This window comes from Lutjanus erythropterus, chromosome 12 (genome assembly GCF_056507025.1).
Source record: "Lutjanus erythropterus isolate fLutEry1 chromosome 12, fLutEry1.hap2, whole genome shotgun sequence".
Lineage (NCBI taxonomy): Eukaryota > Metazoa > Chordata > Actinopteri > Lutjaniformes > Lutjanidae > Lutjanus > Lutjanus erythropterus.
In genome coordinates, this window is record NC_139328.1 from 33,453,133 (window position 1) to 33,467,340 (window position 14,208).

Sequence of the window (14,208 nt, forward strand, 5' to 3'; positions counted from 1 at the left end):
GACTCAGCTCATGTGTGTGCAGGAGAGTAGAGAGAAAGACAATGTTAAAAGTCTATTTAAATTTCAAAGCACAGAGATTCAGTTAGAAGCCACAGAAGTACTGAGAGGTGAACATAGTTTCTCTCCTTTTTCGCTGTTTGTGGTTTCAGGTATCTGCATTATTTTGCAGTTTCATATTTGCTTTGAGCTATGCCAAAGTCGTGTTAAGTTACTGCTGATGAAACCCACCGAATGAAAACATTTCCTGTTTGTGCTGCATCATAATTTCAATGACAAAACACCAGGGGACTTTTATTGTGAAGAATTTAAGGAAACAGCATGTTTATCGCAGAGACGTATGTGCACAGTTTATCCACCGCTATATATAGCTGCTCAAGCTTGTCTTCACTTAAAAGACACGTCTTCAAGCGAGTAGCCCTGTTGTAATGGGAATGCAAACCCCTACAGTGTTGGGCTGAAGTCAGGTGGTCAAGAGTGAATGTAGCAGTGATGTGTCTGTACAGTTGAGGCTTTCTGTCGGTGCAAGCTCCTCAAAATCCAAGCCAAGTTCCCCTGTCTTAAATGCTGCTGAAGGGGGTTAGCTTTTAGCTCTGAAATAGCAACAGCTTCGACACAGGCTCACTCAAGGTGGGCTGACATTTACAGTGGATCAGACTATTCTCATTTTAATGACAAGCTGCTCCTTTGTTCAGGAGATAACCACAGCACCTTGAGGTCACAGGCCTGTTTAGAAAATGTTAGGAGTAGAACGTACAGATATGTTTTAAAATAGTACATGAAATAAAGTACAGATACCTGAAAATTCTACTGTACAGTATCAAAGTATTTCTACTTCATTACTCTGATCAGTAATCAGAATATGACTGCTGAAACAGTAACATGCACGCATTACTTTACCCAGCAGCAATAAAGAAACAGTGAATGATTACACCAGCTGATATGTGAACGTGGAAAAAAAAGCTTTTCCAGTCATAAGAAAACACACAGCACTCTGCCAAGTTTGAATAAAGCACACTGTTGTATAAACATTAAAAATGAAATGGTCCAGGTTGAACGATCCACTCAGTGAAGGGCTCTTGGGAGTTTGGAACAAAGGCAGAGACGGGGGTGGCAGCTCTCAGGTGGATTATCACTGAAGTTCCTCACATGAGTTGCAAACAAGCCCAGTGTGTATTCAGTGTAATATGGTGGATATCTATCAGCTCTGAAGCTTTCATGGTGTCGTCAAACAAAGAAAGACAAGTATAAGGTTTACAGAACTATATATAAATCATAATGGAAAAAGTCACAATTAACATTAGCCAAAAGGGATTAAGTAATAACTGAAAAATACATGAAATTCTTGCATTGAAGTGATACTTTGACACTGAGAACATGCTGTAGATTTGTGAAACTGTCACTCTCTGTGGGCTTGAAACGAAGCATTAGTATTCTTGCCTGTCATGGATTCGACTGTGGTCTGCTTAAATCCAAGTTTTCACATTGGAAAATAAGTATCAAACAAACCACTCCCGCAGCATAATCCACTCCTCTAAAGTTCATTCACAGGGCAGAGAATCTCTAGTTTGTGATCGTGAATTTCCCCCCCAAAAAAGTTCAGCATCATTATGTCGGTGCGGTGCTGTCTGCAGGCAGCCTGCAGGAGGAGTTCAACAACCGAGCAACAACCAAGCAGTACAGTGTTTTTACTTTGAAGGTTGAGGAGATTGAAGTATCATGTCTGGTTCAAAGATGACTGAAACCGCAACCTTGTTGAAGCCGATGCGGATGTGACAGAGATGCAGTTCCTCAAATGGCCACCAGGTGTTGGCCCAAAGAAATTCTACCTGTGGACTATTGAACAGAAATGGGAAAACACAGCGGCTCTAATAACAATAATGATCTTTAAAGGTGTGTTCAGAGTACATTTTTTGCCTTGGTTATTGCATTTTAAGAGTTTGACTGCTAAACTGTTTGCAGACAGAAAATACAAGTCCTTTTGTTAATCTGATCATTAGGGGTCCAAACAGCAAAGTTTGCTAATCTGCATCCACCTTTCTTTTTTTTTTTTTTTTTTTTTAATCTTTTCTTGATACATCACACTGGTAAATTTTCATGCATTATTTAAAAATGTACATAAACATCCACGAATGAACATGAGAGCTGTGATGCGTTTAGACAGCATTCAGACATATAAGAATTCCCAGCTCTGCCTCCTAAGAAAATTATAATATTCGTTCTGGATATATATAGCAGCTTACTGAAAAAGTAATTGAATTCAGACACATTCAGACACACATTAATGTATTTATGTATGAAAAAAATATATATGATTTTGATTTTGAAAGGGCCAGCAGAGAAAGCCCCATAATAAACCAATTTTTCAGCGCATTGTTTTTTTTACAGTGTAGACAGGCAGAAAGGTACTTTTTTTTGTACATATAAAGTTACAGCCAATTGTTACAATTTAACATGTAGCACTATCGGTGCTGTTGTGAGTTTAGCTTAACCATTTCTTGCTCTGAAACAGTTCAGCTCCTGATGGTCTTTTAACTGTTATATCAAGTTCTTTTTCTGACAAAATCCAACTGAATGTAAGCATCCAATAGTTTCCTTTCACTTTGACTTTGTCTCAGTACCTCCCAGTGCACACATGGGTGCAAAGCTAACTCCCTTTTCACCTCATGGATTTTCAAAATAATATCTTCCTGCCTATTAGTTTAATCAACATCACAGTCATTTCTTTGAGACAGAATAAACACATTTCCTTTCAGACACTCAGGAACAAACACCTTTCTTTAGGACACTTGGTAGCTGTAGCTAGCTAGCAACATACTTTGTGTGTGTGTTATTTTTCCTCCAGACAGCTTTCTTTCTGTGTCTTTATTAAATGGAATCATATAAGTTCAGCATGAGTGCAAATTCGCCAATCTAGCTGAAACACAATCAACTCTCGCTGACTCTTTACTTGAATGCAACATCCAAAGCGAGTACGCTCCTGTTAGCATCCACTTGCATCTTTGCATTGCCTTCATAAGCAACCCTCTGCCTCAAGAATTCCCTTTCAGTTCAGCCTGAACACAGTTTTCTGAATGAATTCTTAACTGGAACAGAGAACTGATTTTGTTCCACAGCTGATGCAGCAACATGAATGAGACGCAACAGTTGAGTCTTTTTCATTATTCAAGCACAGATAATCTGCGCCCGCATCTGTGGCTTTAACAACAACCCCACGACGGCCCCTTTCCCCTCCGCTAATCTCGCCTTTATCTCTCGCTAATCTTTAACTACATCTCAGTGACGTCCATTTTTCTCAAGATGTTTTTGATGTGTATCTTATATGGCGCCTTGAAGGCTAGCTTCCATTTCTTTTGATAATAGATGCAATCTGAATGCAAGGCAGAGTGTGATGATGGGAGGAACGAGGCTATTTTGGGGAAAGAGAATTCGCACAGGCTGCATCATTTGCCAAATTGCGTGATTCAGATGGAAAATGGCCTCATATCCATCTTACTCTAATTGCACTCTCTCTGGAAATTAACTATTTTTTGTATCCTTGCTCGTTTTTTCTTAACACTCTTTGTCTTTCTGTCTTCCCCTGGTCTTGCGTCTTTATTTCTCACGTTCTTCTTGTCTCGTTCCACATGTTTGCCCTTTCTCCATTCATCCACTTGACTTTAATCTCTCTTCTTCCACGTTTTTCTCATTATCGTGTCTGCGCTTTATGTTTTTCCTCAATTAGCAGCCCTGCAGCAGTGCATCTTACACAACACGTCAAGTAGGATTTTGTTTATGTATGTTTTCCATGACATGTATCTTAGAGGCACTAATATCCAGGTCAGATGTTTGTGCTACAATGAATATTTCATTGACCTTGATAGCAGAAATTCCAGCGGCATCTCCTCAGCTCTGAGAACAACTTGAGTGTTTTCTCATTCAAGGACAAATAAAACCAGTTTAGTTCCTACTAAGAGACAAATATAACTGCTAGTGAGGTTTACTCTTCTTTGTTGTGTCCATAGAGATAGACAGAAGAAGAGTGAGGGTGCATGAGGAAGTTATAAATACAACAGTTCTGATAAACGTGCAGAAATGCTCAGTTTTTAAGGATATCAAGCACATGATGACTTAATTGTCCTGCATCCTGAAGTGTGTAGAGGGTTATTAGACCTTTCCTTAAATGTCTACTCGTGCTTTTTGGGACGTAGAAGGAGCATCATTCTGCAGTGATCCACTCTGAATTTGTTTTAGTGGTAATGTGGTTGAATCATTGGAATGTGAAATCATTATGAGGGATTAATGTTGATCGTGGCTATATTGTGGTCAGAAGTTGTTTCAACCAGAGGGGAACCTTCGGGGCCTTCAAGGCCTTCAGAGAAGTCCAAACATATCAGCATTTCAAATTATTTAAATAAGTCTTTCATTTAATTATGAGGCTGTCATCTTCTAATTCTAATTTTAACCTCATTTTCTATCAAGTTCGCCTCAGAAATGAAAGGGTTACAGTCCTGAAAGAGTTTTTTGTGGTTGTTTCTAAGCAGAGAAAGGCCACAGCTCCTGAAGGCCAGTGCTACTTTTCTTGTAGTCTCCAGATGAAGTAGACAAGACAGACACTGTTGCTAAGTGGCTAGCTTTGTAGCGCTGCCTTCCTTGAGGCAGGTTTTTGCAGCGTGGAGGAGGATCTGCAAAGGACTGTATTATTTTTGGAGATTGGGTTGTGTTCGTCTCCATGTTTTACAGAGAAGAAGTTTCAGACACTTGAATCTTCTTTATCAAAGCATCTTACAATAGTGCGGGTCAGCAGACAGAACTGGGGAAATAAGAATGATAAAAATAAATTCAGAGTTATTCATGTCCGACTATTACAGATTACACCATCAAACACAAAATTAAGTCTAACTTATTCATATGGAAAACAGAGTAAATGGCTGTTATCTACTGTTATTTACGGTTTAAAAACAGAAATCTTCTGCTGTCACCGTGTGGTGTTTGCTGCCCTCTACTGGGTTTGACATGTGACAACTACACACTACCGTGACCTTCTGTTGTCACAAACTGCCTGGCTGCCTGCCACTTATTCCAGCAAAATCTTTTGCCCTTTTGGTGTGTCTGGCAACATTTTGGCTAAACTGAAGTCCCAGCTCTAATAGCCACGGTTCGCCACTGGTTTCACCAAGCCACACACACATATACAAATCCTTCACAGGCCCTGAACATTATATTGCATATGCAAACTGAAAGAAAAATAGTCACAATCCACTTTCTTAATCAGTTCAAATTTGCAACAAACAATAATGTCACATCAGAGTCTCAGAGCAGGGACCCCTCACTTGGTGTACTGAATATTTCTGGATTTTAGCTTAACTTATCAAACAAGAATTTGGCTATATACATATATATATTTATTCAGCCCAACAGTTTATGAAATAGTTTGATCTACATGGACACAAACTGTCTCTGTATTTATTTATTTATTTAGTTACTTTTGTGACTATCAGAACAACTTTCAAAGCAACAAGGACGAATGCAACATAAAGAGCAGCAAAGTCCGTGTAGGGAGGAGGTCTGTAAACCCCACAGCATCATCAGAGACCCCAGTCACCCCAGCTATGGACTGTTCCCGCTAATGCTGTCCAGCAGGCTCTGAGACAGTTTATACCACCAGGCAACCAGGCTTATAAATGATGACACATGCACACTACACACATTTGTACGTTTGTGCGTGTTTGTGAGTGCACAGCTACGACTATGTACATATAAATATCCTTATTTGCACATTTACACAAGCAACACCTTACATACGCTGCAAATTATATTATTTCTTCTTATTATTTTATAGTTTTCTTTTAGTACCATTTTATTGCCTTTTATATTGTTGTTCTTTTATTGTTGTTGCTGCAGTATCGAGGAGCCAAAACCCAAGAATTTCACATCTGTGAGACTTTCTCACAGGAGACCAAGGTTGGGTTCTTGTATGAGACCAGCAGTCACTGTTAATTGTTTGAAGACAGTAGTTATTTTACACCAAACCACAGTCTTTTAAACCAAGTAGTTTTGGTGCCTAAACCTAACTGAACTGCTTTATTTTGAAAGTGCAACACCTCGTATTCACCTCTTAAGGTTGATCACAAAATTGTTCCAGTGTAAATATCATATAAACGTTATGTATTATGTGGTAATATGTATCATAACTGGAATCATAAGATAGATCCTGCATTTTCTTTTAAATCATGCATCTCTGTCTTACAGAGCAGCCCTGTGTCAAAATCCAGTTTTCAAACTTTTACTCTTTCAGTGTACTAAGTAGACATGATGCATAATACATAATCAAATGACCACAAACTATCTGACACCAGACCTGGGGCAGGACGGTCCTCCAGAGCAGTGTTAGTGTCTGGGGTTCTGGGCTAAATACAATATCCCTGACAAACTGTATGTAGTCTGCTATTTGAACATTATAAATACCAAAAGGCAACAGGATACACACACAATGCAAACAGAGTGGGAGGACCTGAGGTCACAGGGGCAACAGCTCAAATTTGTCCTGGAGTCAAAAAACTGTTTGTTTTTTTTGTTTTTTTGTTTTTTTCCTCTTTCCAGAGTTATGATTTAAACAAAAAAAAAACATAAAATGTGTGCTGTGCTTGTTGATTGCTCTATTATATAAGTCATGCAAATACTGCAGATAACATTTCTAAAGTCGAGGCAATTGTACAAACCCTGATTACAAAAAGAGTAGGGACATGAAGACAAAATGCAGTTATTTGCTAATCATTTTCAGTGTATATTAAATTGAATACAGTACAAGGGCAAGATATTTAATGTTCCAACTGATAATCTTTATTGTTTTTGCAAATATACATTTAATATGATGCCTGCAGCACCATGAGAAAGTTGGGACAGGAGCAACAAAGACTGGGAAAGTTGTGGAATGCTAAAACAACAACAACAACAAAAAAAACACCTGTTTGGAATATTCCACAGATAAACAGGTTAGTATAGTATAGTATCATTATAGGTTATGAAATGGAGATCCACAAAAATCTCAGTTGCTCACAAGCATGGACAGGATGAGGTTCACCACTTTATGAAAAACTGCGTGGGCAAATATTTCAGCAGTTTCTCAAGTGTTAAGATACACTAAGTTAGCTCGTACCAAAGAGGCCGAACACAATCAAACAAGCTTTGCATGAAAACATGTTTGTTTGTTTTTTTATTAAAAAAAGGTAGACAAGCAATGTGACTAACACAAAGGCCAAAAGCTTTAGTAACTAAATACTGGCGGGCCAGCCAAAAAGAAGGGGAGCCACCACTGTCCAGCCCACATGGGGCCGTCGGAACAGGGTTCTCCCCTCTACCATAACATAACCAAACTACAGCTAAAACAACAGAGATAAAGCCATGAAAAACTGAACTACTGAAAGAAAACCAAAAGTAACTACATGAGGTCACACAACAAGCAGCTCCTGCTGCTGCTGACAGGCCAGGAGGAAGAAAGAGAGTCAAGTGCACTCCCCTCCCCCTCTTTATAGGTGCTTCAATTACTGAGCAGCCACACCTGTTAGGTAGGAGGCAGCCACGGAGTGAGACAGGGGGTGCTTTTCATTCGGCAAATTGGTCTCCTTGTCTCCTCCGCTTGCTTCCTTTCCTCACGTCTTAGCTCCATCCAGCGTGGAAATGAAAGAGGGATGAGAGGAAAAGACGAAACTCCCAAATGAAACATCCTCGTTCCACAGCGTCATTCCGAAGCGACGTCAGTTACTGATGACGTGTTGCACAGCTGTATTAGCTGTCAAAGGGACTGCAGCTGGATGCCCACAGAAGAGCTTTACTTATGAACAATTTCTGAAAACACACAGTAGTCTTTAATTTTGTAATTTGTTTAAACTTCTTTCTTTTAAATCATTTAATATATGCATGGGTTTGGTTGTTTAACTTATTTTTTTTTGAGTGATCATCAAAGTCACCTTTATATCCTAAAGTGCCAGACACATCACGCACAGACTGATGGTGCATGATATTACGTTTCATCGTGTGACTGTGAGAATAAACTGCCTAATTAAAGTGATTTTATTGTGTTCAGGATAATGTAGAGTGCGTCATTTATACAGCACACCCCTTAATTGATAAAAGACTTCCGCGTAGGATACACCGGCGCCTCCTCGCTCTGAGCTTCTCCAGAAGCCTCCTCTCTCTTCTTTCCTCGTCTCCTCCAGGTGCATTTAAGCAATTGGAAAATCCTTCATCATGGCAAAGGGGAAATGACTTCCGGGTCGACGAAGGAGAGAGGAGACGAGGAGGCAAAATTCAACGTAGTGAAAAGCACCCAGGCAGCATGTGACATTAAGGCACAACTGACCTTTCGCTAAGCCCCACCTCCAAACAGCAACTGTCCAATCATAGGTTAACAACCATAGCGAGGGCTGTCAAGATTTCCTTTTCTCTACGTGTTGAGGGTGTGCAGAAGGCTCTGAGAAGAGCAAAACTCTGTGTTTCATAAGTCTGGATGGCGGCGTCTCTGAAAGACGTGAGACACGAGCACACGTTTGGGGAAAGGATTAAACTTTGTCTTCACCTGTCACATAGATCAAGCAAGAATGAGAAAGAATTTCATTTTCAAAACTTCAACAATTAGTGTCCTCTATTCAAGAATGCTTACTGGTTCTTGTTTATTGTTAAGAGAAAAGGTGATGTATCTCAGTGGTGAACATGATTGTTTTAGAATGTGTTACAGACATCAAATCCAAAATGAGTGTGTACTCACAAAAAGAAGAAAAATTAATCAGTTTGACCCAGTTGAAGTGTCTGAACTTTGGAATTGGTGTTGTAATTCTTTCCAACCAATGTAACTCTGCCTGCATGTGACCCTGCAGAACATCTGTAACATTGTATGTGTGTGTGTTTGAAAGCAAGTAGATCTGTATGTGCATCAGATATTAAAGACACACACACACACACACACACACACACACACACACACACACGTATCAGTGGTTATTATCCAGCCTCACAGCAGCACACGTCTGCTTCAAGGCATTAATGCGACCTTCCCTTTGTATCTCCGATTCTGCTGCTTCAGAGTTTAAATCATCTTTCACAAACACCTGCTCCTGCTCTCCACCTCACATTTCTCATCTCTCCCCCGCCTCCTTCCCTCCATCCCTCCCCTTCCACTGTTCTCCACGAGACAGCAGGCACATTGCGGGCAGCTGTGGCTGCAGGTGTGGGAGTGAAAGCGAAAGATGGCGAGAGTTTTCTCTGCTGTCAGAGGGCTCTGCCACATCCAGTCCTCTGCCTGCCTGCCTGCCTGCACACGCTCTGCCTGCCACTAGCTGTGTGCTGGACTGCCAGAAAACGGGAACAAACATCTGCCTCATTCACTGCTAATGTGGCATTATGAAAAAACACATATATTGTAAATAGATCTGTCCTTCCTCTGTTTCCTAGGTAACCGAAACAAGGACGGGCCCTCTCGGCTGCAGTAACTACGACAGCTTGGACTCAGTTAGCTCGGTGTTGGTGCACAGCCCGGAAAATAAGATCCACCTAAAGGGTAAGGCTGGATAACACACACACACACACACACACACACACACACACACACACACACACACACACACACACACACTCTCTCTCTCTCTCTCTCGCGTACACTCATCTTATATCCATGCACACACAGTCACAGCCCCAAAGAAAAGGTCCACTGAAGGGACAGGTTTTTTATGCACACACACACACACACACACACACACACACACACACACACACACACACACACACACACACACACACACACACACACACACACACACACACACACACACACACACACTGCTGCCACCACCCCCATCCACCACCCTGCCAAGCCTCTCACCTCCTGTGTGTAGTAGTTGGCCGGGATGACCCTTTACTTTACGCTGCAGTAGTTTATATGTCTGTTCTGCCTGGCTGGCTCTCAGTCTCATGGGGAATCTGTTATCTTACCAGGCTGGAGATGGGCCGTGTCTGGCCACGCTGACCCCAGCCTAACCCCTCCAGCTACACCCGAACACTCAGTACACAAGTGAAGCTCAAGTGGTAATCCGCGGGCTAGCCGTCTTGTTTGATTAAGACTTATCACCACATAATTCTGATGGAAGAGAGCAGTGGAATAAGAAACCTCTAAGGCTGGTTAACACTTAATATTAGGGTGCTTGTAATGAGTGTTAATAGGTATCAAGGCCCTTACAAGATGCTTATGAACATGTGTTGATAATAACATTTATGAGCAGTCTTTTATTAACATTCTCAAGCAGCCTATAAACTGTTAACAAAGTCTCATGAGTGTCTTTGTTTATAATAGCATTACAAATACATTTATTTCTTTTATATCATTAAACTTTTACTAAGGTTTTGTTGTTGCTTTATTAAGATTTGTATGTTCTTCATTTGCATTTATTAGCCATTAACTATGCACTTATTAACAGTTTATTAACTTATTAATTTTGGAGGTACTAGATCTCAAGTGTGAATGGTGTTTATTAAGGTTAATTAATGCCTTATTATGCACTTGCTAACAGTTACCTGTTTTTGTAAATGATTATTATATCTGTCTTTTTTACTCTGCTAAGAACTGCTAATAAATGCTTAATGAAGTATGTAGAAATCTTAATAATGCAACAAAAAACCTGAATAAAGGTTTAATAGTGATACTGTAGGTGAGGTAGTTGACGTCAATAAATGTGTTTGCTTAAAAATGTTAATAAAAACCTTATAACTGTTTATAATATCATTACAGTCTAAACTGTTACCAAGTTTAGTGGCAAACAAGCCAGCATCACAAAAAAAAACAAAAAAACATCCACCAACTCATTTCTGAATCTCACAAGTGCACAAGTGAAGATCTATTTATTTTTTGGCAGTGTGGAAATGTTGTGGAAAGTACATATATTGATAAAAATATAAACTATTTAAGATTACAGTGAAGAGCAGCCATTAGTTGAACTCTGGTAAGTCCAAAGCACTAATGGCCAGTGTTGGTGATGTGGGAAATGAGGCTGTGCCCGCACTCATAACATCTGAGGTGTTCTGCCACGACTGCATCAGCAGGTCGGCTTGGCTCCTCATGAAACAGCCTGATGGTATTTGGAAGGAGCCAAACACCTCCTATTTGCATCCAAACACACACACACACACACACACACACACACACACACACACACACACACACACACACACTCTTGGCATTAAGTCCATGCTCAAGTTCTGCAAAAATAATCAAACACTATTTCTATATCAGGATTAATCTGAATAAACAGATTTATTCACATGAATGCAGACTGTAGGTGAGGGAAAGATTTTGGTATCAGAAGCATTCTGGTCTCTATTTGTAATCTGGTAGTAGTCTGACCAATCACATTTGAGCAGGCTTTTACATGTCAGAAAATAGTCCACAATGAGAATCTTTTATTATCTATACTTTTTTTCCATATATAGCGTAAATGGATATCTGCTGACTACACCAAAAACTCAAACCATGTGCAGTAAAAAATAAGCAGGACTATGCAGGAGTAATATTATCAACCGATTATGTTGTGGCATGCTACAAAGTAGTAGCACAGTGATTTCCAGGCTTATTTAACATTTGTCCAACTGATGATGTGGTTCAATTAGATTGTGTTTTTATGTTCCCTCTGAACTAGAGATTGACACATGGCATATGGAGGATAGAAAACTGACCCAAAACCATTTGGGAGAGTTTGTGAGCGGTGCACACAGCTGTTGTGTTAACTGCTGACTTTTGACAAGTCAAGTCATTTCATGTTATCACAGGTTCTTTTTGTTTTTCACTTGTCATTTCATGTCAAACAGAAAACTTTAGATGGGTCACTCAAACACAAGACTTTCTCCCAGGAGACTGCAGTTTGTGTCCCGTGTACAAACAAAAGTCAACATTAACTTACTTTTAGTACAAAAGATAACTTACGTAACGTACTTAACTTAACTACATAGTGTACGTGACCTATGTAGTTGCATATCTGATGTAGTGACCTAAGTAATGTAAATATTTTAAAGGAGAAATCTGTAAGAATTTTACTGTAATAAATCATAAAATGACTACGATCTGTCATCAGAGTTCAAGGAAATGTTAAGCTGAAATACTTTACAGCGTTGACATGAACAGCTGCAGCTGCATTTCTGCTGAATGAGTTAGCATCTATGTTAGTTTTTATGAGCCGCAAGAAATCATTAATGATCTTGTAGAAGCAGTAGATGTTTATAACTGTTAATTTGAGGAAAATGTTAATCGAGTTTGGCAGTGAAACAGCCACTTAACTCATAGTCTAGAGTGTGTTATTTCAGAGTAGTGGGCTTTTGTTTTCAGGTTGACAGGCTCAACTTTACATTGACAGACAATTGATGGTTATAAACAGCTAATCGACTTACAGTTAAGGACTTGTCCCAACTTTTTATTGTCAATTTGAGGTTGTGTGCATCCTGCATTCCTGCGGAGGCCCTTCGGCCTGCATGCTTCTGCTGTGTCTGCCATAGATCTATATTAAACAAAGTTAGTTTTGCACATACGATGACTACATATTGCTCCTTTTCCCCAAAACACAATGTTTTCCTTAATCTAACCAAGCTGTCATAGTGCCTAAACCAAACCAACCTGTGACCATTTCACAGTGTAACCAATGAGGAGGAAGATCACAATGTCCAAATCTCATAAAATGCACTGAACTAAACAGCGTTAAATGACATGCAAAAAGCTTAAAATGCGCAGACGTGACACAGTGAATAATTTGCATGTCACTGTTAAGAACATTCCATATCAATGTTGGGCAGTAATATATTACTCTGTGCAGTTACTAATCCAAGTAACTCAGAGTTACTTGACCTCTGTGTCTTATGATGCTGTGTACATGCAGCAGGTCAGTTCAACATGGCCGCCAACAAGGTACAAAAGAAAAATAGTTATATAACAAGTCATGTAACTAATTACCTGTGATATCATATAAAAAGTAAAGTAATATTATTACATTTTAGATGAGTAATGAGTAAAATGTAAATTATTATATTTCCTAAGTGAAATAATTTACATAAATGTTGAGAACCCCTGATTCAAGTCACCACAGGGATATTATACAAACAATCTGGTGCTTTTTGGACAGTGTTTTGCACCAGCATGCAGTTTTAAATTTTAATACAGTTCTGTTCAGTAATAAAACATCTCCTGCTGCTTTCTTGACAGAGAATGATAATCAATGAATGCTTACGTTAATTGTTTTGTATGCACGAGAAAATGGGATTAGTTAAATGAGCCACCTAAGGTGAAAGAGTTGCCTGTTTTCAAGATGAGAAAAGAAGTGTTTCTGCTTAGATGACCTCAGGTAAATAAGACTTGTTTGCATGAGTTTCTGTGATGAGTTTCAGGATAGGAGTGTTTGATGTAAGGGTGCAGGGATGACCTGTGCAGCTAATGATTTCCCTTTTTTGAGTCTTGTTTCGTCTGGCTCTGCACAAAGCTCCGATTTGGCATTATTTTCTCGGTTTTTGCCATCACAGTTTTCAAAGGCCACATTAAAATCAAACAGTGGCGCACAGGGTTGTTTTTCTTTTGTTTTTAGCTTTCACAGTCTGCTCTTGCTAACTACTTTATTCCCATTTTTTTCTCTTTGGATGAACCAGAAAATACACAACTCATTACTTCTGGGGCAAAGTCCCATGGACTGTATCACTACAGGTGTTAATAATTCAGCAGCAAACACTGCTTCTACTGCTGAAATGATGATCACAACTTTCTCGCAGAGGTTCTTTTTTTTTTTGCACAAAAGCATATAAGTGTAAGAGAACAGGCTTGTGGGCAGACTTTCTAATGGACAAAAAGATTAAAAGAGCATAAAGCAAAGAGAATATCAAAATACCATTATCCTCCCTGACCAGCCGGCCTTGTCCTTTCCTTTAGGACCTATCATACAAGGAATAATCACTTGCGCTGATCTGTAACCTCTTCCAAAAAGGCGACAAAGGAGGGACCAAACTTTCTAGTCATTTGCCTTTGTCCTTGAGACCGTACCTAATCCCAAGTGTAAGGTATCACACATTTCATTGAGCCGCGGCCTCACAGTGGGTACTTCAGATGTCTCCGAAGCTGAAGTATAATTTGCTTTTCTATTGTAAGGCCAAAGGCAATGGTGTTGTTGGAATGCAGTCGGCGTTCCCTGCGTTTCTGAAATGATGAGTATTATC

At 39.6% G+C, this 14,208-nt stretch overlaps 1 protein-coding gene across 1 annotated transcript in view; it reads left to right on the plus strand.

Annotated features, from left to right (window-relative positions):
* The window catches only part of brinp2 (bone morphogenetic protein/retinoic acid inducible neural-specific 2), a 345,188-nt gene that overhangs the window by 233,570 nt on the left and 97,410 nt on the right, over window positions 1-14,208 (plus strand). The window contains exon 5 of the mRNA XM_084732412.1: window positions 9,427-9,532. Coding sequence (XP_084588538.1) covers window positions 9,427-9,532 — 106 coding nt within the window. The remainder of the gene's footprint in view (window positions 1-9,426; window positions 9,533-14,208) is intronic.